The sequence below is a fragment of the Talpa occidentalis genome, unplaced genomic scaffold (assembly GCF_014898055.3).
Source record: "Talpa occidentalis isolate TD23 unplaced genomic scaffold, MPIMG_talOcc4v2.1 talOcc4.16, whole genome shotgun sequence".
NCBI lineage: Eukaryota > Metazoa > Chordata > Mammalia > Eulipotyphla > Talpidae > Talpa > Talpa occidentalis.
In genome coordinates this window covers 2391834-2417764 of record NW_023601653.1, presented here as the reverse complement: position 1 = coordinate 2417764, position 25931 = coordinate 2391834, and the positions used below count along the sequence as shown (strand labels likewise).

The window sequence follows — 25931 nt, the reverse complement described above, 5'->3', positions numbered from 1 at the left end:
ACACCCCCTCCCACTGCTCCTGGTTCTGGGGGTCACCTGCACCAGGTCTGACTCAGCCTTCTGGGCCACATGCTTCCCACACTCAGCAAGCTCCTCCCGGCCAGGAGCAGGTGCTGCCCCGGCACGTGCCCGCTGCCCTGCAGTGAAAGGCAGAGCTGGTGGCGCTGGAGCATGACCCTTTGAGTCAAACTCTGACCCTTTGAGTCAAACTTTCAGTCCGGCCACCTGGCCACAGCTACTGCTCTGCGGTCCCCATGCTGGTCCTCTTCCAGTTCTCTGGTCAATGCTGCCCTGGGCCACACCCTAGGGGGTCCCTCCCCTACCACCGGGGCCTTAACACGGCTCGTTCTGGCCCTTCTGGGCCAGGTGGTGACCCTGCCCAGTGCCCTCGGGCACATGCAGCAATGCCAAGACCCAACAGCCAGCAAGGGCCTTCTCCGTGCCGGCCCGGCCCTGGGCTGGGAGGGGTCGGCCAGTGGGGAGGGACACCAGCACCAAGCCTGTCTGCACCAGTGCCTTGGGGGCACCTGGGTTGCCAGCACCCCATTGCCAGCACAGGTCTCTCTTCTGGGTGTTCTGGGTAGTGCACCAGCCACGTCCACCTTCAGCCTCTGGGTGAAAGAGGGGTCGGGATTAAAGCCTACCATGGTAGGACAGGCCTGGGGGGGATCTGCGTGCCCGCAACCCCTGCGAGTTTCCAAGCAGAGGCTGGTGCTGCTGAGGAGATTCCTGCTAGGAAGGCGGCTGGCGTGGGTCACGCAGGGTCCCTGGGCCCTGAGGCTTCCGTGAACATCTCACTTGCTGTCCGCAAGACCAGAGCTACCTGGTGCCCGGCCGCTGCTGTCAGATCCAGAAACCACATGGTCCTGTCTCTCCCCTGACCCAGGGGTCAACCAGGTGCAGGGAGCAATTGTGGACTCGGGAGGTGCAGCGGCTGGGGGCTGGCCCTGTGGGAGCGGAGGGGTGGGCTCTGGGCCCTGCAGCAGGGGCAGCCTCCTGGGGGCTCGCCCAGCTCCTGCCCCCTCCCAGGGGTGAGCAGTTGAGCCTGAGGGCAGTTGTGCTTTGCAGGCCTGCCTTGTGGGAGCACCCCAGCTGCGGCAGGCTCTGGGCGCTGGCGGGGATGAAGAGCAAGCGGGCAGAGCCCAGCCTGGACATGAAGAGGCTTTTCCTTGTGACCCTGTGAGCCCCCTGCCTCGCCCAGAACACTCCTCCCCTGGACGTGCCCCGGAGGAGCACAGCCGAGGCCTGCGGCAACTCGCTGGCCAACCCCCTGGGCCAGCGCTGGGGGGTGCGGCGGGGCTTCTGCTGGTGGAGGCCCGGGGGCAGAGACATTGACTTGTTCAGGCAGGATGAGCTGCCCCATCTGTGGGGCCCAGTGCAAAATACAAATGAGGGACCTTTGTCCAGAAACCGAGAATTTTCAGGGGGCAACACAGGGCACTAAACCAGCCACTGCCTCGCAGAAGGTGGCCGAGCCCCAGGCCCCAGGGCTACCTGGAGGAGCCTGTCTGGGAAACAAGACTGGGAGGCTCCGGGCTGCTGAGAGCACTAGACCAGGCGGAGGCCTGGAGGGGGCAGGGTCCTTGCCGGTGAGAGGCCAAGGGGAGGCAGGCGGGGTCCAGGCCTAAGGGTCTGTGGCAGGCAGGGCCCGGGAGTCAGGCCTTTGCAGCAGCCAGGAAAACCCGGGACAAGAGAAAGGGCCTGTCCGTGACCTTCCCCTGGGGGTCCCTGCTTTGGGGCAGGCCCTGCGACAGGTGCTGGACAGAGGCTGAGCAGCCGCTGAGCAGGAAGGTCAGGGTCTCAGTTGGACAGAGGCCCGGGCATGGGGGTAGGTGCCCTTTGGGTGGCACTGTTTGCTGGCACTGCCCTTGGTTGGGGCAGGGCCCGGCAAAACCTTGACAGTGTCAGAGATGTCTTGGAGGATGGCCCAGTGGCTGGGGCAGGGAGCAGGCCACCGGATGCTGGCTGCGAGCTGGCCATGCCCTGTCATTGCCAGGAGCCAAGGCCCCTGGTTGGTGGGGAGACGGTGGGAGTCCCTGCCAGGCTGATTGACAGTGGCCGCGACGGTGCTTTGGAAGCTGTCAGCGTGCCGGCCACATGCAGGGACCCTTTGGGGTCATTTCTTAGAAACTCGGCCTGCGACATCTTAGCCCCCAAAGGCAGGGGTGGCTGCTGCGTCCTGACCTCAAAGCACCTGCTCGCTCTGGCTTACCCGCCGCAGACAAGGCGGGTGCACCTTGTGCAAGGTGGGTGTACCTGGGCTTAGGTGCACCATCACTGCTTGGTGCCTGGCCCGGCCTTTCGAAAGGGGCCTGGGCCCATTCCACCCCCAAGGCTGGCTTGTGGGCTCCACAAGCCCCAGTTTCCTGGTGTGCAGTCCCCCTGACCCCAAAGGCTTGCTTTCCAGGCAGAGCTGGACAGGGGCCTGGCACAGGGCTGGCAACGGGGGCCTGGCTGCTGCTGACCGGCCAGATGGGAGAACAAGACTCTGGAGGGTGTGATGGCACAGGCTGGCAAGGCCCTGCCCAGCATCGGGTCTGGGGGACGAGGAGGCCCGGGAGCCCCACCAGGGGAGGTGGGCCTGGAGCGCTGCACGGAAGGGAGGGGCTGCACTGGGCTGGACGGGGAGAGCGGGGGCCATCACGCTGGCCCGGGCGATCTCACAGCAGGGCTGGACGTGGGCCCAGAGGCCCAAGTGCCACTTAGCTCCCTACATACCCTGACCTTTGGGCAAAGAACCTTTCCCTCTCGGGTCCAGGGTGCATGGGGTCACAGAGGGCGCTGGGCCACGCAGGTGTGGACCCACCAACAGGCTCTGACCGGGGGTGGGGTGGGGGGTCAGGTGTGGGCTTGGTGACCCAGAGACCTGCTGCCCGGACATCTGTCCAGTGCCCAAGAGCCTCGTGCTGGCCGCAGGAGTAGCCCGAGGTGCTTGCTGAGACCCGTTTGGCCTCGGTCAGGCCCACTTGTCATCCAGGGAGGGAGAGCTGGTCACTGGCCTCTGGGCCCAGCTGTGGACTCCCTGACCTCCCTCTTCCCTCAGCAGATCCCTGAGCTGTGGCTCCTGGCACTGAGGGTGAAAGTCGCGTCCTGATGGGCCCTGACAGTGGACTGGCCTCCGCTGTTGCCCCGTCCCCACTGACCCCTGGGTCACCCTGTGGCCGGTCAGAAGCACGGTCGCAGGCCTGTGTCCCTCGCTGGGCCGGTACAGCCAGGCTGGTCCCCATGAAGAGGGGCGTCAGGCTGAGAAGCCAGGGGCCTCCCGGACCCCACCACGGTGGGCCCTTCCTCTGGCCTGGCTGGCAGATGCTGCCCCTGACGCCGAGTGGGAGGTGGCTCTTCCCTCTGGGGGTTGCTGCTGGGACCTGCCTGGAGGGACCCCCCGAGTGGGCCCCTAGGGACACGCAGTGACACACGGTAGCTGACATGCTGATGACAGCGTAAAGGGGGCTGTGGAGGGAGGGGGTCTGCGCAGCCAGAAGTGGGGCGGAGGCCAGGCTGCAGCCTGATGAGCGAGGGGCTCCCGGTCAGGGTCTGAGGGGAGGCGGGAGGGGCTCGGTGGGCTCTGCCCAGCACCTGGGTCTGTCTCTGTCATGTCCATGGCCAGTGGATCCCCAGCCTCAGGGGTGGGCCCTGGAATGTCTTTCTAGCCCTGGGCACCCCAGTGGGTCCTTTGCTGGGACGGGCCCAGCTGCCTGAAGGAAAGGCCTGGTCCCCCTCCCCGGCCTGTCCCGCCATCCTGCTGGCTCCGAGGCGCTGGGTGGGCTCACAGATTCAGGGCCACAGGGCCTGCCTGAGGGTGGGGGCCCGCACACCTCTGTCCCTGACGGACGGGTGGTGCCCCGCAGCCACAGGGTCTGGGCTGCAGCAGAGAAGGGGTGAGCAGGCTGGGGAGGACAGGTGTGGGGGTGAGGGCTGGTCTGGCTTGAAGGACCTTGAGGTCTCTGTCCTGGCCTCTCCCTCCTGCCCCTGTGTGCTAAGGGGAGGGCACTGAGGGCTGGGGGCCGGCTCGCAGCCTCTTGTCTGACAGCCCACAGTGGTCACCCCTCCAGCTGCGTAGAGCCCCAGGAGCTGAGGCCTGGGTGGGAGCAGATCCAGCAAGGCCACCTGCCGGGGCGACGGGGTGGCTCGGGGTGCAGGAAGAGCAGGAAGCTGAGTGCGGGGCCAGCACTCGCCCCGCTGAGCCGCTTCCTCATCACACTGCTGAGGCCCTGGCGGGGGCTGGGGCACTAAAGACGCTCAGCCCAGGGCTGCGCAGCGAGGGGCCTTGTTCCAGGTTCCCCGTGGCTGCTCCCGGGACAGACCGGTCTGTTGACGCACCTCTGGGACCTCCTAGGCAGGCTCCCTCACCAGGCTGGGGCCCTGAAAGTGCCAGGGTGCAGGTACCAGGAACCCTGGTTCTGCCCAACTGTTAGGGTGGCTGTGTGGGCCGTGTCCTCTTTAAGCCCCAGCCTCCCTATCTGGGGCCACACAGTGCCCTGCCCCCTCCCCATACCGGGACCCAGCAACTTCCACCAGCCCACGCGTGTGTGCGTGTGTGTGCACATGTGCGTGTGTGCATGCGTGCGTGTGTGCATGCACAAGCTGTGACTGCACCAAGACCAGGAGCAGTCGGGGGCCACAGATGACAGAGACCAGCCACGTCCAGCCACGTCTGGGACCAGCTCCGTGATGGGTGAGTCTGACCAGCCTGGCTCTCCCTGAATGAGGCCCAGGGCCTGTCCTGCGCCCATGGGTAGAGAGGCCTCAGCTGGAAGGGGGCGCCTGCCGGGTCTGTCCACCCTTCCCCGTGGCCAGGCCTCCATGGAGCCTCCCTGGTCCTCCCTGGTCCCGTGTCACCACTTCACGGTCTCAGATGTGCCCTAGCCCCTCCCCACCACCAGGCATGTCCAGCCCCAGTTTGAACTGTCGGCCTTGGGCGGAAAAACAGCTCCCCGGCACCTGCGACCCCACACGGCCAAGGGGACGCGGGGAGGTGGGGTCATGCTGGGTGGGCCCAAGGTGGTCACAAGTGCCCTTAAAAGTGGACGAGGAAGGATAAGAAGAGGGTCAGGGACAGGCCAGCTGTGGGCTTCGACCGCGGAGAAAGGGGCCGTGGGCTGGGGAGGCGGGCACCTCCAGAGGCTGGAAAGGGCCGGACGTGGTCCCCTGCGGGCTCGGAAGGAAGGCAGCCGACGCCTCTGTTTCCGCCCAGGAAGACACACCTGAGCCACCCTAGCCTGGACAGTGCACCCTGGGGCAGGAACTGCCTGCAGAGCTGGGCTGTGACTCAGCAGCTCAACTGGGTCGCCTGGCGGGGACGCGGATGCTTCTCACCCGCCAGCCAGGTAACAGGTTTGTCACTTCAGCCCAAACACTGTAACAGCTTTCAAGGGCATCTGAAATCGGGGATGGCTTTTGAGGCTCTTTAAAATAAATAGAGCCGACCCTACCCTTAGCCCCGGCTCAGTGACTGGGGGCAGGTGGGGGTGGTGATAAACAGCTATGGCCGGTGCCACCGAGACCCCACAGCGGAAGGTCCCCCCAGCTGCCTCCACCCACTCCAGATGGACAACCACGGCCCCGAGCAGCCCCAGGGTGGGCGGGACCCCCTCTGTCCCCAAGTTCAGTGTCCTCTGGTCTCAGAACAAGACGACCTTCTGCCTGGCAGTACCAGTGGGGGGCAGGGGGCTGGGCTGCCATCCACACTCCTTCCCACCAGGAGGCCCCGTGCGGGAGGCCCCAGAAAGACCGAGAGCGGAACCCGGCAAGGGCTTGGCTCCCAGCTCACAGGTTTTGTGTCCTCTGGCTGGTGCTGCCGTCCAGCAGAGGCCCGGCTGCTAATTTAATGGCTGGACAGCATCCCAACGACCGTGACCTCTGTGGTCTGGACACAAGCAGTGGCTAAGAGCACAGGGCACCCACGCTCTCATCCCCCGGGGAAGGCCTGCCGTCCTAGGGGCAGGACAAGCTTGGCGCTGACGTGGTCACTCAGTGGGGCCCAGGTCAGCCGGGTCACCCTCCTTCTCCACCCTCAGAGCAGACGCATGTGCACATGGGAGACCCTCCCCCTGCCCCGGCACCGGTGACTGGCCATGTGTGCCCGCTCTGACGGGTGGCTGGGCCACCCCTCCCCCAGGCACCTGGGGCGCAGCTCCTGGTCCTGCCCTGCCTGGAGCGCCAGCCCGGCTACGGCGCACCTCTCCCGGGCAGCCAGGCCAAGGGGCCAGGCCCAGCCGCTCTGCGGTTCCCACGGCCAGCCCCCAGCCACCTCCCTCTAAGCCTAGGGCTGACTCACACCTTTCTGGAGAGAGAGGACATGCCAGCTGGCTGGGCCCCCAGCCGCCCCCCACCCCCAGCCTCCCTAGGCTAACCCAGTCAGCCAGGTCCACACGATGCCCCGGCCAGGGACCCTGCGGAGGAGGCTTCCTGCCAGGCTCCCGTCTGCTCGTGCAACCGGGGAGGCCTCCGGCCAGTCTCTGCTTGTCTGAGAAACAGGGCTGCCCTGTCCTGCCTCGTGTGGACTTCAGGGGTCCCCAAGCACCGTCGGGGGCCGTGCTCCTCCTTGCTCCTCCAGGACCCATCGGGGAGGGCAGGCCTCCAGCCCGCTCCCCAACATGCACGGCCACATCCCTCCCGGCCCCTCCCGCCCCCATGCTCCCAGATGCCTGGGCTCCCTGGGGCCCTCACAAGCACCACAAAGCTAGGGGACCTGCTCTGGGACCGCTAGGCTCTGACCTCCCTGGTCCTGAGACCCCAAGACTTGGGACAGCCTACACGCCCGTGACCTCTGGGCCTAGTGCAGTTCTGTGGGCCGGGGGGGTGGTCTCGGGCCGAGCAGCTGAGACGGGCAAGCATCCGGCCCACGGCACCCGCAGGCGGTGGCAGCTGTCCGAGGGCCACAGAGACGGTTGTGACAATCCCAGTGGCCAAAGTGTGAGACCACATGAAAGAGGAGGAGCGGACGCGGCGGCCATCTGCGCCTGTCAAAGAACAGCCGCTCCCCCTCCTCCCTCCCTCCTCCGCTTCACTCCACGCCGCCCAGGACCAGCCTGGCCAGCGGGTTAGGACCCCAGTGGCCTCCTGAGAGCCCCCGAGTGGCACAGGGCGCCCGCTAGCGTCTGCACCAGCCCCGGGCAGTGCAGGGCCGCCGCCCACTGCATACGGACCCTCAAGGTGAGCGGGCACCTGAGAGGGGAACGTGGCAAAGTGGGCCACGGCTGCCGCCCAGCGGGCCGGACTGGGGTCACTCACCGCGTCAGGGAGCCGTGCGGCTGGAAGGACTGAGCAGGTCCTGCTTTTCCCCGGGCCTGCCAGTGACCTTGACCATCCTGCCCTCGCTGGGGGCGGATTCCCCAGCACAAAGCCAGCAGGGTGGTCTGGCCCCCCCGCCCCGGATCTGGAGGAGACTGTCCTAGGCCAGGGGCGGGGAGGGGCCGTGCTGCCTGAGGAGTCCCTGCCTACTCTGCTGCTGCCTCTTCGGCACCCCAGTCTTGCTCTGCCGATCCCGGGGTCCTAACTGCCAAGTGGGGCCTGCTGTCTCCTTACAGGCTGAGGCCGGAGACACTGGCTCTGGGTTCTCTGCTACAAACACACAAACAAAGAAATGCACGTGTTGGATGGGGCAAAGGAAAAGTGAGTTCACATCGGGAGTGGAGCCCCCCACACTCACACCTGGCAGCCGCGGGCGCCCCACGCAGACACGCTCAGCCCTCACACCAGCCTGCACACACTCAGGCGCCCGGGACACGCGGCCAACGCACACGCACGGACAAAAGCGCAAGCACGACAAAGGAAGTGGAAGAAGAGTTACCCATGAGGAGCCGCCGTTTCACCCGCTTGTCCACATCAGCTACTGACGTGGCATTGAACCGAGCGCGCTCAATTGCAGCCTCATCCTCCTCTAAAACACAAGTAAGGGACAAACACGGAGCCACTGGTTAATGAGCGCCCACGGCCTGCAGCCCAAGACGGTCGGTCTCGCGGCGGGGCGCAGGCCAGCGCGGCGTCCTCGCCCAGGGGCGGGTCCCGGGACCTCCGCGTGGGCGCTGAGGGCAGAGCGAACAGGCGGGGGCGGGGCGGGGCGTGCAGAAGGGGGACGACCAGGGAACACAGAGGGGACCCGGGGCCCATCTGCGTGCAAACACAGGAGGTGGGGGTCAGGCACACAGGGCCCCGCTGCAGGGGCCACAGAAGCGGACAGCGCCACGCGGCGCCCACAACACAAGCGCGGACAGAAGCCCCGGCTCAGGCTGGGAGGCGGGGACAGGACAAGGGAACAGGGCTGCGAGGTCCGGTGATGGGTGCGCCCGGACAGCGGACGTCGACTCGAGTTGTGAGACGTGCAGACACGCATGCAGAGTGAACAGGACACAGGAGCACACGCACACGCACACGAGCGCCCACAGCACGGGGTCCGGTGGAACAGCACAGAAGACGAGGGGTCGAGTGGGCAGCGCTGGTTGCCTGCTTGTCTATGGAGGACTGGAGCTGGGCATTCGAGGGCTCGCCAGGACGGGCGAGACGGGTCAGTCGTTTTAGGTGCGTGCGGAGACCCAGGCTGGGGCGGCCGGCCAGGAGGCTTCCCCGGGAGCACGGGAGGTTAGTGGGCGGTGGGGGGGTGTGTCTTTGCTCAGGGGTCAGTGGGAGATGCATGGAGACGGCCGCTCCCAAGGCACCGCGACCAAGGCAGGTGGAGGGTGCTCCTGGCAGCAGGGAGCAGAGGCCCCGGAGTGCGGTCCAGAGAGGGATTTCTAGGGGGAGGGGTGGGGCGGGGCGGGCAGTGTCAGAGAGTAGAGGCAGGTGGGACCTGGCATGCAGCAGACACTACAAGGTGAAAAATGAGGGGCTGAGTCGGCTGGACAAGACGAGAAGTGTTAGACCAGGCTGGGGTGAGTGGCAGAGGGCGCCCACAGACGCAGACATGAGAGCCCCCAGCAGGACAGCGGAGACGGGGTGGGGGGCAGGGACGGGGGTTCTAGATGAGATCAGGCTGCAACGGAGACTCTGGTCTGAGACCAGGTTTGCTCTTAATTTGTTTGATTTTGTTTTTTTTTTTTTTTGGTTGTTTGGTTTGGTTTGTCTTTTTGGCTCTGAAATAGTTAATGAACGTCAGTGATCAGACAAGACAGGCAATCAGGGTCCATCACCAGAAAAGCAGGGGGAACGAGAGAGAAAGAAACCAAAACGGCGTCCGAGAGCAGAGACCACACGGAGGGGCCCACAGGCAGCAGCACGGGGACCCCAGGCCGGCGGCGGCTCCCGGCCCGGGGCGCGCTCGGCTCCCCGGCAGCCCCTCTTCTGCCACTTGGGAGGCCCTCGAGAAGTACCTCTGAGTCAATTACGAGCAAATGGGGCCTTTAAAACATCAGCAAGAGAACGGGTGTGGGCGTCTGAGGTTTGCCAGCGTGGAGAGAAAGAAGAGGCTGGACTCTGGGTGCCGACTTTGAAATTCCTCTTTTTCTCATTAAGAAATTTGCTGTTATTTTTGCGTGGGGAAAGAACCGATTAGGGGTTATGACATAATCGCAAAGAGCCAAGCTTCCCCGTGGAAATGAGGCCCAGGAGGAAGGGGTGACGGAGACTCCGAGGGAGGCTCCCCCACAGGCCAGGCGACAGGCGGGGCAGCACTGAGCAGAGGGACTCAGGGAGAGGGGCCCGGCGGGAGCCCGGAGCCCGGGGTGGAAGCAGCGAAGAGCACCCAGGCCTGCGGGGCTCGCCGTCCACCTCCCCGACGGGAGGCCGTCACGCGGAGTCCAGACCTCCTGGGAGCCGGCCCTGCCCACCCTCCAACAGGGCAGCGCTCTGGCCGCGTGCACGGTGGGGAGGAAGCGCCGGCCTCCCTAGGCCACACGCCGGCCTCCTAACCAAAGGCCACCGGCCTCGGCCCACCCCGGCGTCAAGGGCCCTTGGAAAACACGCAGACATGCCAAGCAGGGCCCGAGGGTGAGCGACCCCACAAGTGTCCCCCCCATGGGGCCAGGGAGCCGCCAGCACCTCAGCGCCCGGGGCCTCCCTGTCCTGGCTTCCCTGACGCGTCCCTCCGGGAAGGCCAGGCACGGCGTGGGCAGCTGGAGCTGGGGCCCCGGGCCGGCGGCGGGGGGGCGGCGGGTGCCCACTTACCGATGCAGGTGCGGCCGTCGGCGTGGAGGGCATACTTCTGGTGGCAGCCGCAAGTGGGGCCCGTGTCCGTGTCCTCGCAGCTGTGCTGGCAGCCTCCGTTCCCATAGTTACAGGTCACTAGTTAGCCCAAGCGCACACGCGTGTGTGTGAACAGAACAACAGAGGCGGTTAGTTGATCGGCCTTGGTTGTCGCTTTCAAGGAGTTGGGGGGAAGGTGAGGGCAGGAGACACGGGGCCCTGAACTCCAGCTCCTTGGGTGTGGGCGAGACAGGCCTGAGCCGGCTGGGCAGGCCCGGCACTGGCCGGCAGGGATGCTCGGACAAGGCAGGGTGACCTGGCCGGGCTCAGCCCCCCTGGGCTGCCTGAAGTGTCCCATGTCGTGGGCAGATGTGAGGCCACTTGGGGCAGGGACACTGGTATTTCTCTAGTTCTTCCGTCTGCCTCTGTCCCGGGGCGTGTGGAAGGATGTCCTGGGGTGTCTGCTTTTTCCAAGTCCCTGCGGTTCCCTCAACTATCCCCATAGAGCCCTCACCGCCCCTGGCAACGTCCAGACAACTTAACGTGAATCAGTGTTGTCCGAGGTGCGGTTTTGGAAAGGGCCTTTTATCTAAACCCGTCTGCCTGTGGCTGGGGAGGGCGCGCGTCGGCCGGGATCTTAACATGCTTCACAAGAGCATCCTGGGTTGGCCGTGGGGATCAGGACAGAGCAGGAAACGTGAGAAATTGGAGTGTATTTATAAGAAACGGAGCGGTCACTTTCCAGGGTGTGGGACGCACGAGCGGAGCGCAGGGTCTCCGGGGCAGCAGCCCTGCCTCCTCTGCTGGACATGGTGGGGGGCCTCTGCTGGACAAGGTGGGGGGCCGGTCTGGTCCCGAACTCTTTCCACCGCTTCATGTTGTGGTCAAATAGGCAAAACACGTCCCAGACCAGCCCTGGTGAGGGCGGCTGAGGATTCCAAGCGGCAGAGTCTGAGCGGATGATGGCAGCCAGGCTGACCCATGAGTGGGGTCTCGGGGAGGCGCTGGTGGCAGCACCCTGGGGTGGGGAGCTTGCAAGTGTCTCCCAAGCAAGTCCTGTGGCTGCCTCGCCCAGGGATCCCCCTTGCACGGAGACCAGCATGGAATGGCCATCCCGTGGCCTCCTGCTGCACATCCCAGACGCGGTCCTCAGCCTCCAGGGGCTCTTAATGGGCCCCCTTCCATGGGGGGCTGACCACCCTCGGAGGGAGGGGCCCCACCTTAGGGTGCGATCTGCTCAGCACAAGCCACTGCCCCTTCTACATCGCAGCAGCTCTTGTCTGAATTCCCGGGGAGCCCACAGAGCACCAGGGAGCCAGGGCCCTGGGGGCTGTCGCTTAGCACCGCCGGTGGGGAGAGACCCAGGCAGAGGCCCAGCTGGGGCTGGAGGTCATGGGCCTTTCCAGACAGAGGGGAGCCCTGTTTCCAAGGTGGGAGGTGGAGCTGGCCAGGGCAGGGAGGATGCTGCCCACTGTCCTTCCTGCAAGCCATGCAGGGTGAGCTGCGGGGGTGGGGGCCGGACCAGTCCCAGGCCCCAGATTCAGGAAATAAATCCCAGAGCCTGAGCGCAGGGGAGACCGAGCGGGAGACGAGACCTCTGGCCCTGGAGGGACGAGGGAATCGACGCTCCAGGTCCACAGGGGCTAGCGCGTCTGGGCCTCTGCCCCAACCCAGCCCAGGTCTGGAATCTCTGGCACCACCAGGGCCTTCACGGATGACTCTGAGTCTTGGAGCTCCCTCGACACTGACTGCCACGCTGACCACACAGAGGGGCCGAAGCTGACTGGTCAGCCGTGTGGGCAGTGCCTCGGCGGGAGGCTCCTTGGGGACACTCCGTGCTCCAGGATTTGGACCAGATTCTCCACCCAGCTGGGTCACTGCTGGGGAGCGTGGGGCTGCTCTTCTTTCACCAGCAAATGTTCCAAGTGTTCAGCTCTCCTTGTCGAGGTGCAGTCGGGGAGGCCGCTCAGGAGCCCCACCATGTCTGGGTCTCTCACACCAGGTCAGCCCCTCAGGAGATGCTTTCTGAGCCGCTGGTCCCCTTGCAGCTTCGTTCCAGATGAGACGGAGTGGCTGCCTCGGCAGGGAGTCAGGGTGGCCATCCAGTGCCTGTGGCCTGCAGCTGACCCCAGAGCATGGCCACAGCCAGCCGCTGGCCACAGGAGTGGCCCTGCTGCCCCCAGCCCATCCATAAGCCCTGACTCTACCCATCACGCCTGGGCCTTGCTCCTGAGGATGCTCGGAGCACTGCCAGGGAGGACAGAGAGGTTGGAGCGGGGTGGTGGGAGGCTTCTCTGCAGCTGAAGAGAGGAGCTACTGCGTCCTGGGCCGGAGCTGGGCATTTCCCAGCCAACGCCTGCCCGGCTTGGTCTGCCCCAGGTGACAGAGCCCAGGCTGACCTTTGCTTTCTATCCCACAGCAAAGACCAGGGGCAAAGAGGCGGCTGGCCACGTCTCGGGCCCTCCTGGGCAGAGGAGGGAGCTTCGTGCTGGGGCTGAGTGGGGCTCCCTGGGGACGGGGACTGCGTCCGTGGCGTGACAGACGATGCACGTGGGTCCTGAGGCCCAGGTGAGCGTCGGGCAAGGCATGAAGGCCCAGGGGAGCCGATGACCACAGTCCCAGAGACCGAGGATGATGGGCCGCAGGGGACTGTCCTCTCCACGGAAAAAGGGGGAAGGAGGGCCGGCCAGCGCCCCCCAGCCACATCGGGACCCCTCTCTACTGAGCTGGAATGGATGTCTCTGCCACTTTCCTGCGACAGGAAGTGAGCCTGGTAGGAAACACCTGTGCGGAGTCACAGGTGGGCGGTGCTCACACCAGCCCCTGCTCCTCCTGGGGAGGAGGCTCGAGAAGAGGCAACCTCACGCTCGAGCCCTGCGGGCTGACCTCCAAGGAGGTCCTGAGGCGGCACCTAGGCCGGAGGCCTGGTCCAGCTCGATGGCCCAGGGTGTGACGATTCACAGGGAGCCTTTGACCTTGGAAGGGAGGTCGGCACGGCCTGGGCTGGGAGCCTCCTTTACACAGCCTGTTCCCAGGGCTGCCCGGCCCACGGAGAAACCGGTTCCGAGCGCCGCGGCCCTCCATCCCCGCTGGAGAGCTTGAGTTCAGGGCGGCCCGGCCTCCGGGCGGAAGGAAAGGAGGGGCCTCCACAGGGCTGTTTACAGGCTGCTCCCAGGGGGTGGGGGAACCCCAAGCCTGGGGGGTCACAGGCCCGTCCCTCACGCCTCCCCCGGGCCCCTCGGGGGCTGAGAACCCTCCCTGACCATCGTCCAGCAGGCTGGACGGACCCCAGAGCCACGGCGGGAGACGCGTGGGGCTGTCGGCCCATTTGCCTCCATCTACCTACGTGTGCAGTCCTTCTGGTTTTGGGCAAGGTCAAAGCCGGGCCTGCAGTCACAGGCCACCCCACCTTTGGGCGTCTCCCGGCAGATGTGGGCACAGCCGTGGTCTTTGTTCATGCAGTTCATACCCTCTGGGGAGACAGACAGGAGCGGGCCGGGAGGGGGAGAGGGAGGGAGAGAATTTCAGGCTCAGAGAAGAGACGGCCCACGATACCCCCAGCCACGTGGTGTGCTCAACGGCACACGCACACGCATGGGCACGCACACGCACGCAGGTGTGCCTGGTGTCCAGGTGGAGAGCCCGCAGGGAGCGGCCCCAGGGCTGGGGCCCGGCTGTGCACGACACCTGGGGACCGAGGGGGACAGGCTCCCGCCCTCAGCCAGCGACGGGCAGGGCCCATGAAACCGCTTTCGGGCCAGGGCCTCGGACACCCACTGACGCACTGAAAACCATGGTGGCGGCAGCGCCTTTCAGGCTGCTCAGGAGGCCCTTGTGCAGATGAGACCAGCCTGGCAGCCGACCAGAGAGGGATGCTGACGGGTCAGGAGCTGTGCGGTGGCCGCAGGCCCGGGCCCACAGACCCCGCCAGTCTCTAGCTAGCACACCTGGGGGCACCACCAGGCCCTCCCACCACCTTCTGGAACAGGCCAGGGGCTGCGGTGCTATCCGCCTGGACCCAGGGTAGCAGAGGCTCACGCTTGGCGGCCCTTCAGCCATGCCTGAGCTACTCTGACCGCAGCAGCCCCCGACACCAGAGGGGTGTCTCTAGGAGCCCCTGGCCATTGCAATGCTCACCCACAAGCACAGGGGCCTGCAGGAACTGGGGTTGGCCTGCAGCTCCCCCACACCCCTGCACCTGCATGGTCAGCCCCCAGGAGCTCACCTGGGCCCCAGAGCACACATGCCCTGGGTTCCTAACATCAGCCCCAGACTCCCGCTGGCTGGCAGTCTACTGTTTAAAGCAAAAACATCCCCCAGCCTCACTTCCTTTCCTCCAAGGCCTGACCTTTGAAGGGCAGCCAGCGATTATCCTCCCTGGTAGTGAGGCTTCAGAAAAGGGAAGTTGCCACAGGGCGCCGGGCTGGGCTACCCGCCCCCTGCCAGGCTGCTGAGGCCTTTATCCGGAGCCTTGTCCAGGTGTGACCCTGCCCGTAGGCCTCTCCTCCGGCCCCGAGGTCTCCACAGTGAGGCCATTCTCCAGGCAGTGCCCACACCCCGCACGTGATCTGGGGCCCCTTCAATTCCCTAGAGATACACACCCCTTCAGAGGCGGGGCCACAGCTAGCCGCTGCTGGGCACTGCACCCCACGCCTCTGCCTATCGCCCTGACCCCTTGACCCAGCTGAGCGCAGAGCTGGTGGCCCGCCGGGTTCAAGGGCAGGGCTGTGGGCCACTGCCTAATCTCCGGAGCTGGCCCCTGCACCTGCCCAGTCAGGATGCACCCCGGGACACACTGAGGTTCTCTGGGGGACCTGGGAGGGTGTTTTGGTCCTCTTCTCAGTCCCCCCAGTTCCTGGGCCACCCCTCTCCATCCCCGGACTTGATCTTGCCTCTCTGACTGGCTGGAATGGCCTCCCAGGAGGGACCCCCTTCAGCTGACCCTGCTTGATGTTTATCTTCCTGGTGATTTGTGAGGCGTTTCCAGAATTTATGAGGTCAGGGGTCAAGTGAGGGCTTGAGGGTCACCAGTCCATCAAGAGGCAAAGGCAGATGAGAGCAGCGTGGCCTGCTCACCCCTGGGCCCTGAGGGCTGTACCCCGTCCACCTGCAAGGGTGGGCCTGGGCAAGGGAAGGTGACGCTGGTGGGGTTGGGGGGCCCGTGGGGGCCTGGGCCGGCCTCCCGGTCAGTTGTGCTGCTAGTCCACTGTCAGCGGGTGCATGGGGCAACCGGTGTGTATTTAAAACACGGGCACCTCAGCAGCCACGCTAAAGACAAAAGCAAGATAAAATAGACAAAAACACTGAGATGGGTGAGGCCCGCGCCTGGCCTGGCACCTGAGCCCGGTGCCAGCTGACTTGGCTCCTCTCCTCCACCCTGACTTTCTTGCTTGTTCAGGTCAAGTGACCGGGTGAGCAGCGAGCCTGTGCGGGGCTGGCCCACAGCGGGACGCGCTGGAGCTCGCCAGCTTTCTGCCTAAGCTGGGACGCATCCAGGGGCCCCTGGTTAGACCAGGCTTCTCTGGGATGAAGAAAGGAGGTGACACTTCTGTTCCCAGCCAACGACCACACTTTATAAGAAGCCCCGCTACTCCCACCAACTGCAGCGTGTCCCTGGGCAGCAGATGTGGCCCTGAACCAGGGACTCGGCACCAGGTGATTTTTCTTTTGAGAACCTAGACTTGAATAATGAGTCAAGATGGTATGGTTTTTTGAGCAAAGAATAACCTGGGGAGAAATCTAGATCCTGTGCAAAGCCAATATATCACAAAGCCAGACAGCCAGGAGCTGGGAGGGGGCCCTGGATCTGCTGCCACAGGTCTGTCCCCAAGGGACTCTGAACAGCCCCCCACCGTGCACCCCTGGAGAGGTGTGAGGCTCTCTCTTCCCCCAAGGACGTGAGCTGCCCAGGGAGGGCGGATGGAGTGGCCTCACCCCCACTGCCCTGAGGGCCTGAGCGTCCTGTCCCGGGAGACAGGCCTACGTGGAGCCAGTGATGGGAGTGCAGCCCCGCCTGCCCGGCGAGTGTTTGGTGTCCCCGAGACAGGCCACCCTGCTGACAGCAGCCCCAGCCAGCACCCCAGCCCGGCACAGGCGCCCAGCCTGGCAACCCAGCTCCTGGCTGGCCACAGACACCACACCGCAGGGCCTGACCTCCAAGCGGGGAGAGCGGCTCTGGGCTGGCTGGGCCACCGCTGGCCGGGGGCAGAGGGAGGCCCATGCGGTGGTGACCGTCCCAGCCACGGCTCTGCCCCGGGGCCACCAGGCTCACTGTCCTGGGCTGCTCAGGTCCCGGGTCCAACAGAAGCAGGAACCCAGCACAGCTGGTGCAATAAGTGGCCAGTTCTCTGACTGGTCCTCAGAAATGAAAGCCCATTAAAAAGCCAAGGCTGTTTCGGATGCCTGTGAGGCTCTCCAGGAAGCCCCACGGGGCACCGAACCCTGCTCCTCTCTGATCGACCTTCCCAGGCGGTCAATGAACCTGAAGGTGAAGCCTCAGTGCACCCTCAGCGCCTCACACACTCCTGTACCCCTGCATACCACCACTCCGGGCAGCACTGGCCCCGGTCCTTGACGCCGCGAGGCTTCCAAAGAGCCGTCCCGGCTGCGTCCAGCCGAGCAGAGCAGGCGCCAGCGGGTCAGGCTCCTGAGGGTCTAGGCGGACTCTGCCTGCTGGGAGAGCTGGGCTGGGGGAAGCTGCCCTGGGCCCAGCACAGCCCCTCCTTCAGCTCGCCCCTCGCCGAGAGGGGCCGTACGTAGCCTTGGGGTGCTGGGTTCACTGTTCATCTCCCCTCCTTGGAGGGAAGCAGATATCATTTCAGAGCTGTTCTCAGAAATGCTCGTCCTCAGCGGCCCGGTGCCAGTCAGGCCAGGCTGCCCGCCAGGTTGAATCTAATTGGATTCAGTCCATCCAAATCCAATTACGTTCTGCAAACTCGAACTGCGTGTCTCCCTGATGCCCAGAGTGGGGGGTGTGGGAAGGGGAGCAGTGAGGAGACAGATGTTTGCTGCCACATGGCCAGGTCTAGATTCGCACACTGCCACTCGCTGTGTGACCCGGGCTGCCGCACCCCCTCTCTGTGCCTTAGGCTCCCCTGGTAACCGTTGTCAGACCCTCCACCCGGTGCAACCTCAGTGATGCCCTTCTCTGGGTGAGGGAGGTGCGCTGAGGGTGCAGGGAAGGGAGGGCTTCGTCCTAGGCAGGGGGCAGGGACAGCCGCCAGCCAGGCATGGTGCCTCCAGGGGATTTGCAAGTCTGCAGAGGCTGGCGGAAGGCGGCCTGCAGGAGCGAGACTGGCCAGAAGCAGGAGGCTGGGATGCAAGGGCAGAGCCCCGGACCAGCCCAGGAGTCTCTGCAGAGCTAAGTTCAGGGAGGGTCTAGAGCCAGGCAGCAGGAGGCGGGTCCAGGCTGTTTGTACATAGGGGGGCGCCCCCTCCCCCAGGATAACAAAGGCGGAATGTGTGTCTTCCAAGGGTCATTGCTATGGCGACTTCATCAATAACATGTCTTTTTACATCCACATCCCCTAAACACACGAAGGGAAGGGAGCAGGGAAAGGCGCTGGGAGAAAGGACAACGTCCGCCCCCGCCCCAGCCGGGGGGAGGAAGGGATCCCTCCCTTCCACCTCATCAACACGAAATTACTGAGCCCAGAAAGAGGCTGGAGCCTGGGGGTGGCGGGCAGAGGCGGCTGCCTTCCCCGGCCCAGACCTGGCAAGCGTCTGAGCCACAGGGAAAAACAAACACGGGCCCCCCGGGGGGGGGGGGGCTGGAGAGAATTGCAGGGGCACTGGTGGGGGGTGACCCAGTTGCACACACCAGCCTTGGGCAACCTCCGATTCCCGGACACCCCAGGCCTGGCCCAGACCAGGCCCCCGAGGCACAGCGGGGCCAAACCTGGTTGGAGTGGGGCTGGCCCAGGGGCCCAGGGGAAGCCACAGAGCTGCAGGGCAGCTTGAGGACGCACCACCCGAATCCAAACCTCCGGCTGCCAAGCACTCACACAACTGCTTCCTCTCTGCTCCCCGCCACCTCCAAACAGATGCCGATACCCCCACCTTGCAGGGGGCAGAGAGGAGGAGGAAAGGCCTGGTGATGGTGACAGGCCAAGGGACAGGGAGCCCCTGCTTTGACTTCCATGCGAGCAAACACCCAGGAGGCTGAAAGCCAAGCACAGTGGCTTCTGATGGCCAGCACCCCTGGCTCCCCACGCCCTGGCCCCGGGTCCTTATGCCCAGCGCCCCCAACCCCCAATCTTCCCAACTCCCATTCACCAGTCTGCTCCATGCCCCCATCTCAACCCCTTGAAGTGTGTCACCTTGGAACTTGCTCAGCTCCCCCTGTGAAGTGGGGAGACAAACTCTTCTGTAAGACGGTTAAAGCGCAGTAGGGAGGGCCTCCCCGGGGGCGCAGCAGTTGAGCTCTGGGTTGCGAAGCTGCCAGCGGCCTCTGCGGCGCCGGTTCGATCCCCGGCTGCTCCCCGGCCACCGGAGGAGGGTCCCACATGGCGCGCAGACCCCTCCTGCCGCCCGCTGCTCCCCTCAGCAGTGTGCTTCGGTCCTTCTGCCTGCTCTGCTCCCCGCTCCGGCTCTGGTGAATTCTCTCACCCTCCCGCACTTCTGACTGTGCCCAGTGCTTGTATAAATAAATAAATCTTTAAAAAAAAAACAAACGCAGTAAGGAGGTGATGGGCTTCAGCTCAGGGTCCCCAAGTGCCCCCTCAAAATGCGGAGGAGCACAACTCTGCCGCCCCCAGCCCCTCGAGGGCCAAGCCTCCCCACTGAAGTTCCCAGGCTGGTCACTAGGCGTCACCACCAGCTCGTCCAAGCCAGGCAGCCGGCCCTCAGGGGCCATCCCGGCACAAGCATGCCCCGGCGGGCAGGGCAGATGTGCGCGGGAGAGGTATTCCTTGACTATCTGACACCCACGTTTGACAGGAGCCCTGTGGCTCACGGGCAGACCCGTCCTCCCCCGCAGGAATCCCAAAGGAAGCGCAGGCAGCAGCCCGGGCAGGCCCAAGCCCTGGCCTGGACCACCTCTCGCCGGGTGCCAGCCGGAGGGAGCCCAGGTGTGGGAGGGTCCACTTGGTGGCATCGTGGGTGTTTCCCTGGCGAGCTAGTGGGGACACGGGGGAGCACTAGCAGGGGAGACCCCGAGGATGAGAAGGGTCCCCAGCACCAGCTGGCACCCCAACCACAGCTGAGCCTGTGCTCCCACCAGCCCTGCTCCTGAGCCGGGGGCCCACCCCAGGCCCACATCCTCACCAGCCCGGCGGGGCAGCAGCTGTTACTTCCCCGAGTCCCTCGAGGGTTAAAGGGCATCAGGGAGTGGTATATAGTAGGCGCTCAATAAATGCTGAGCGCCTCTCCCTTTCCTGAGAGCTCGTGTGCAGGAGAGATGAGCCGACTGCAGTTTATTCTGACTTGACCAGGCTGCCGGGTTTTGCCACTTTACTCAGTAAATGTGTGGGTGCACAGTAGGTGAGCCACTGTGGGTGTGCCCTGGGGAACCAGGGGTTGGGATTTGGGGGCAGCAGGGAGGGTCACAGTGGCAGAAGCCGAGGAGGCTGACAGACTTGGGCCCTCCGGTCGGACAGGCCCCACCAGAGCTGCAGGCTGGACGCGGCTGCAGGACACACCCGGCCAGCCTGGCATGGGGGCACCCACGGAACGCGCCAAACTGCAGCCCCGGAGAGTCTTCCCGGCAGCTGCAGGCTGCTTGGCAGGGGGCACGACACCCGGGGGTGGGGGGTCACCGCCACAACTCAGGCCATCCCCCCTCACCCGCACCGCAGCCTCCCTGTGTGGTCGTCGGCACCTCTCAGTGCGGGCACAGCGGAGGCTCTGGGGGCACGCGGAGAGTCAGGGCAGCTCCGCCAGGAGGAGGGGAGGGAGGGGACAGGGACTGGCCTCAGGCAGAGGAAGCAGCACAGGTCATAGGTCAAGGGCACCAAACGGGCTCCCTGGCGATGGAGAACAGGCAGGTGGAGGGGAGGGCGGGACGGGCCCCACCTGAGGGCCGGGAGGCCAAGAGGGTGAGGTCTGGAGCTGGAGGGACGGCAGGCTTGGGCCGGGAGAGGACACGCAGGCTGCAGGAGGGGGAGGCAGGGGCATGTGGGGGTCGTGACGGGAAGTGGGGAGCCAGGAGGGGTTCAGGTCCAGGGCAGCGCCAAGTGCTGCACCCCTTGCTGATGGGGTCCCCTGGGAAGAAAGGGTTTGGGGGAGACAAGATGATGCATTTGGATGGAGCAGGGGGAGGACTCTTCCTGGGGAGGCTGTCCCGAGCCAGGGGGCTCTGGGAGCTGAAGACGAGGGCCCAGCTCAGGGGCCGAGGCCGAGGAGGGGGTCCTGTGAAGCTTCAGGTGGCCGTAGGCTGGCCAGGGCGAGGCCCAGAAATGCTGTGGCTCGGGGCGGTAGGGTGGGAGATCGGGCCTGAGGCCGGTGGCAGCAGGACAGCGCGCCCAGAGGCTGGGGAGGGCCTCAGGCTCCAGATCAGCCACGTCGCCCATGCTAACCAGGCCTCCTGCTAACCAGGCCTCTGCCTAGTGGCCTCTGAGCCAAGGCCTGTGTCTGCACAGCCGGTGCTGTGCTGGGTCCTGAGCTCACAGACCGGGGTGGGAGCTCGCTGCGGCTGCAGTGTCCGGGACAGGCTCTGGCCAGGAGGCAAGTCCCAGCTCTGCCACCAACACGGTAGGTGACCTCAGACGCATCACAAGGCCTTTCCTGGGCTTCTGCTAAAACAGCGGTCAGTTGTAGGCACCTGTGCCCGCAGACTGGCCCTGCGGCTCCCCTACCGGACCCCACGCCGACACCAGGATGCAGAGGCCCTTGCTCCTCACTTGGGGCTGAGCAGACCCTGGGGACAGTGCAGGGAGGGAGGGGAGGGAACAAGCCAGGCCGACCCAGTGGGGCGGCCCATCAGCTCTGCCTTGGGGGGCTGGAGGTCCCCTGCAGGGGAAGCAGCTGCTGCACTAACTCAGCCAGAGGGGACAGCCCCGGCCCTGTGCCACAGGGGCTCCAGGTCTGCCCCCCAACCCCTGCTCCCACTCCTCCATCCACATGTCACTGGTTCTCTTTGGCCCGAGGGGTCAGTCGGACCTGGGTTCAAGTCCTGGTCCTGCTACCTACTCACCAGGGATTGCTCAGCCTCTGTCCTCTCGCCCCCTTGTTGCTGCCCCCAGACTGTCCTCAGGACCCAGTCACTCTTGTCAAGTGCTTGGCCCTGGCTCCCCTCAGGGCATGTGAGCCCATTCGGATCCGCAGAGACGTCCCATAAAGGGGCCCATTTCACAGGTGAGAGGCCGAGGCCCCAGGACTCGGGGCCAAGAGGGCCACCAGGGCCAGGGCCACCTACTCCATGGTCTGGAGCTCGCCCTCTGCCCTGCACTGTCCACTCTGGGAGGCCGGAGGGTTCTGCAGCCTGGGGGAGACTTGAAGTAAGTCGTGGGGTCCCCAGTAGGGCTTTCTGGCTGGGCCTGGCTGGAGGCCAGGCCAGGAGTAGGGCGTGAAGCTGGGCTCAGCCGCCAGAAGAGCTGTTTATGGGGCGGGAGGCTCATAAAAAATAATGGGCTGGATTTATCGTCCCCACCTCGAGGGCCGTTCCGGACTGCTCGGGGTCCGGACAGGCCTTCTCCTGCAGCCCCATAAATCTCCCCCCACCTGGTCTGTAGCAGGCAGGGCTGGGAGAGCCGGCCCACCTCACATCCTGCCCCAGCGCCCCAGCCTGGCCGGTCCAGCTGAGGAGTGACCGGAGCAGGCAGCTCTGCGGCTGGGGCGGCTCTCGGGCGCTGCCACGCTGTTTCCCTCCAGTTGAATGGAAGCTTCCCGGCCAGGCTGCAGCAGCACCGCAGCGGCCATGGACATGCCCAGAGGCCTCCAGCTCCGTCCACTCTGTCCCAATGCCTGATTTCTTTCCTCGCTGGCCTCCACTGGTCACCTGGGCTGGAGTCTTGGCTCTGCCACTTCCCTGTGGTGTGACCTCAGGGCCCCTGGCTTGGCTGGGTCTCGGCGTCCTCACCGGTCACTAGGTCCTAACACACTGACCTGGCCAGGTTGCTCTGAGGGACCGTGTGTGGCTCGGAGTGAACAGGTGACCCCAGTGCTCCGCCGCTGCTCCCCACATGACCTCCCAGCCTGCTCCTCTGCCGGCGGGGCTTGCTCTGCAGTGCCTTAGCTGGACAAACTAAGAGGGCTTGTTCAAGTGGACCCCGCTGCCATCCCGGGGGCGCTGGCTCCCCATCCTGCACACCCTCCTTCCAACCAGGGCCTCACAACTGCCCCGGAGTCCTGCTGTGGGAACTGCACCCATGCCCTGGCCGAGAGGCGCAGCCACCCCGGCCTTCAGGGCTCCCCGCTGGCTCTCCGGCACCCCCTCTCCCAGGGAAGGCAGGGCTCCTTCCCACAGCTGCTTAGGAAACTCGACGTGGGCGCCCATCCTGGGCAGCCTGGCCCCACAGCCCCGCGGCTGGGGTCATCCAAGGGGGCCCCGGTGGGGGCGTTTGGGTAAGTCCGGCCGAGGCCTCTGGGGCCGGCGCCAGGGAGCCCCGGGGCGTGTCCTCGCTGTCCTTCCCGGGGCACCCGGGTGCGCGTGTTCCAGCGCTCTTGGGAGCCCACGACAGAGGCTCTGCTGACACTGCGGGCTTTGTACTTTCTAAGCCTTTTTCCTCTTCTCATTCCCAGGACTTGCTTCCAAAGAGCAACCGTGACTCAAGTGCCGCCTCACAGCCCCCGAGAGCTCTGGGGGACTCTGGCTGTCTACACCCAGGATCTCTTTCTTGCCCCACAGACCCTGCCGGCTCACCCCATGCTGTGGATGAGGAAAGGCTCCCGGCTGGTGTGAGGCAGAGCGGGGCCACCTCGGAGTGCTGACCCAACACCCAGCGCCGGCCCGTCGGAGCCAGCCACCTCGGCCTCTGGCTGGTGCCATAGACGGGGCTCCTCCTTGGTACCCCTCATCAAATGTCGGCGGTGGGGAGGGGCTCAGGCCGGGGCCGCGGGACTGCCCAGTCCTCCTCGCTCTCCATCTGCTCTCTCGACAGTGTGGACGGCAGCCGCCTGGACCTCCCGTGTCCATGCAGGAAGCCTGCCCCGAGGCCTTTAGAAATGCTGTTCCCTCTGCCTGGAAGCCAAGTGTGTCCCGGTCTCCTGACAACTCTGTTCTGCCTCACCGGCCTGGTGCTTTTGGCCCACACTCTGGCCCCCTGCCCTGGCACCAAGGACCTGCACCTGCTGGGCTCAGCAGGCGGCCAGGTGTGTCCCAGCCTGAGGCTGTCTCCAGCCGGCCTGCTGGAGCGGGGGCAGCCCCTAGGTCGCCCAGGCTGCGGCCATCCCACCTGGCCTCCAGGGGGCAGCACAGGCTCCTGGGCTGGCTGGTGATCCCGAACATGCCAGGGGTACAACCAGGCTCACGGGACCGAGAAGCTGGCACTCGGGCCTCCAACCTCTTGGAGAAGGGCCACAGAGACCGGTGCACCACTCCTTCTGGCCCAGCCAGCCCCAGCCCAGAAGGGCAGCATTCTGGCCCCACGCCCATCTGTGGCCCTGCTCTCTGCTGCGTAGAAGCACCAGGAGCACCAGCGCCCTGGAGTGGCAGCAGTGGGGAGGCAGGAGAGGCCCCATGCACAGCCCACACCAGGAACACAAAGCAGTGCTGAGCCCCAGAATCAAGACGGAGAAGGGGGTCCGGGCGGGGGGAGCCGGGCCACGCAGCCACACTCACCGTTGGAGCGGTGGATGCAGGTGTGTTGGTTGTCGCTGAGGAAAAAGCCACTGTGGCACTGACACTCGTAGCTGCCCATGGCATTGACGCAGATCTGCTGGCAGCCGCCGTTGTTGTCCTGGCACTCGTCAACATCTGCCAGAGGGGGGAAGGAGAGAAGTCACTCCCTGCGAGCGAGGCGCCATGGGCCGGCGGGACAGCAGCCTGCACGGAAAGGGCTTCACGGAGCAGGCCTGGGGCGACGGCCTGCAAGGTGCTCCCCAGGGCTGGGCTCCAGCAGCTGCCTGCAGAGATGCTCCCCGGCAGTGCTCCCCAGACACCACGTGGTGCTCCAAAGCAGTCCTCCACTGACAGCTCCAAAGGCTGCACCGCTGACCTCCTGTGCCCGGCCCTGCTCTAAGCATCTCTCACCTGTGTCCACTACTGTGACCCCCACAGCAACTCTGGAAGTCAGACCCAGGAATTTGCCCATTTGATGGATGAGAGACTGAGGCACGCCAGGCAGTCACCTGTCCAGGCTCCCACCGAGGCAGGGTTTGAACCTGGAGGCCTGACTCCTGACCTGGACTGTCTCTCAGTGGCTACTCTTCCCCCAATCTGGCCAGAGCCCCCTGCAGAGCCGCGCCAGCCGAACTCCAGCACGCCCTCTCCCATCACCCACACCGGGACTCACACCCAGCAGCACAGGCCCTGCAGTTTGGAGGCCAGGACGGGGGGCCTGGCACCCGCACCCCTCCTCTGGACTTGCTGCTTTGCAAATAGGTTTCAAAAGCCCAGGGAGCTGGCAGGTTTTGTAGGGCCCTGACCTCTGACTGACCCAGCGGCCACGCGGTCTCTCCAGCTTGTCTCCGGAGAAGAGGCCCCGGGGCCCGCACTCACTTTGGCCAGAGGCTGCTGGCACAGAGGGCGCCGCTGGCTGGAGAGAGGCTCTGGGTCCGCACGGGGCAGCGTGTTTCGATGACCAAGTCACCACCCCGCACTGCCAGCTCCTTTAATGGAGGAAGGGCTCCGTCCCCTCATGCCATGACTGCTCTGTCACTTAATAGGCAAATACATGAAACCACACAGGCAACCCGAGCTACTGGGGGCTTCTAGCCAATCCCCAACACGTGCGCACAGACACACACACACACACACACACACACACACACACACGTGCACACGCGCACGCGCACACACTCGCTCTGGCATTGAGTTTTTTTGATTATTCCTTCTCACCCGGTCATCTTCGCTGCTGGAGCGAGGGCGCGGGAAGGTAAAGGATCAGTGGAGTTGGCTGCATGCACCGGAGGACGCTGCTCCGGCCCCGTGTCACCTGGGCCCTGCCCGGGCCGGGGGGCACAGACCACTTCGCCACTGGAGGGGCCCCCGGCTGGCTGCTTTGAGCCGCAGCGAGCAGGTCATTATTCTCTGACGAGCTCAAATGTCAGCTCTGCGGTCGCCAGGAGGGAGGCAGAGGAGGCAGAGGAGCCCGGCAGCGCTGACAGCTAAAGGTGTCCCTTGCTGAGAGAAGCCTGCTGGGGGGCCTGGGGGGCGGAGGGAGCTGGGCAGGCTGGAGAGGAATCACTCGCAAGGCCTTTCTCCCGCCACATCCCCGCGGGTCCGCCTCGCCTCGGGGTCTATCTCCTGGCTGCACTGGACCACGAGCCAAGCCACAGGGTCCGCCGACCCGTCACAGCCCAAGCTCTCCTCCCTCCAGGGTCTGCAAGCCTCACGAATGTCGATTCGCGCGATCCTCGCAGCGACCCTGGGCCACAGGGCAGGCCTGTGCCTCCATTAACACAGGGGACACCGAAGCACAGAGGTGAACTCACTTGCCCAAAGTCACGCCGCAGCTCAGGCCAAGGCAGGCCCCAGCCCGGCGCCCAGCTCCTAGGCCCGTGCCTCGGGCCCCTTGCTGTGGGCCACGCCAGTGCACTGGGATGAGTGCCAGGAAGAAGTGGCCACTTTGAACAGGAGTTCGAGCGGGCGTGCCCCTGCGTGTAAGCTCGTGAGCCCTGATGCCCACGCAGAGCCGGAGCCTGCCTGCCACGCAGAGTGAGGAAGGCCCTGCAGGCCCGGCCTGCCCCGGAGGCCCCTGGGCCCAGAGCTGGTG

The 25931-nt window shown here is 65.4% G+C and overlaps 1 protein-coding gene across 2 annotated transcripts in view; it reads right to left on the bottom strand.

Moving 5' to 3' along the window:
- SCUBE1 (signal peptide, CUB domain and EGF like domain containing 1) overlaps positions 1–25931 on the bottom strand; it is a 78866-nt gene that overhangs the window by 18857 nt on the left and 34078 nt on the right. Inside the window, exons 4-7 of one of the 2 annotated variants that reach the window (XM_037513412.1) lie at positions 23837–23971; positions 13466–13591; positions 10102–10218; positions 7793–7882 (exon numbers count right to left, since the gene is read on the bottom strand). In XM_037513412.1, coding sequence (XP_037369309.1) covers positions 7793–7882; positions 10102–10218; positions 13466–13591; positions 23837–23971 — 468 coding nt within the window. The remainder of the gene's footprint in view (positions 1–7792; positions 7883–10101; positions 10219–13465; positions 13592–23836; positions 23972–25931) is intronic. The other variant, XM_037513413.1, reaches the window with a different exon arrangement.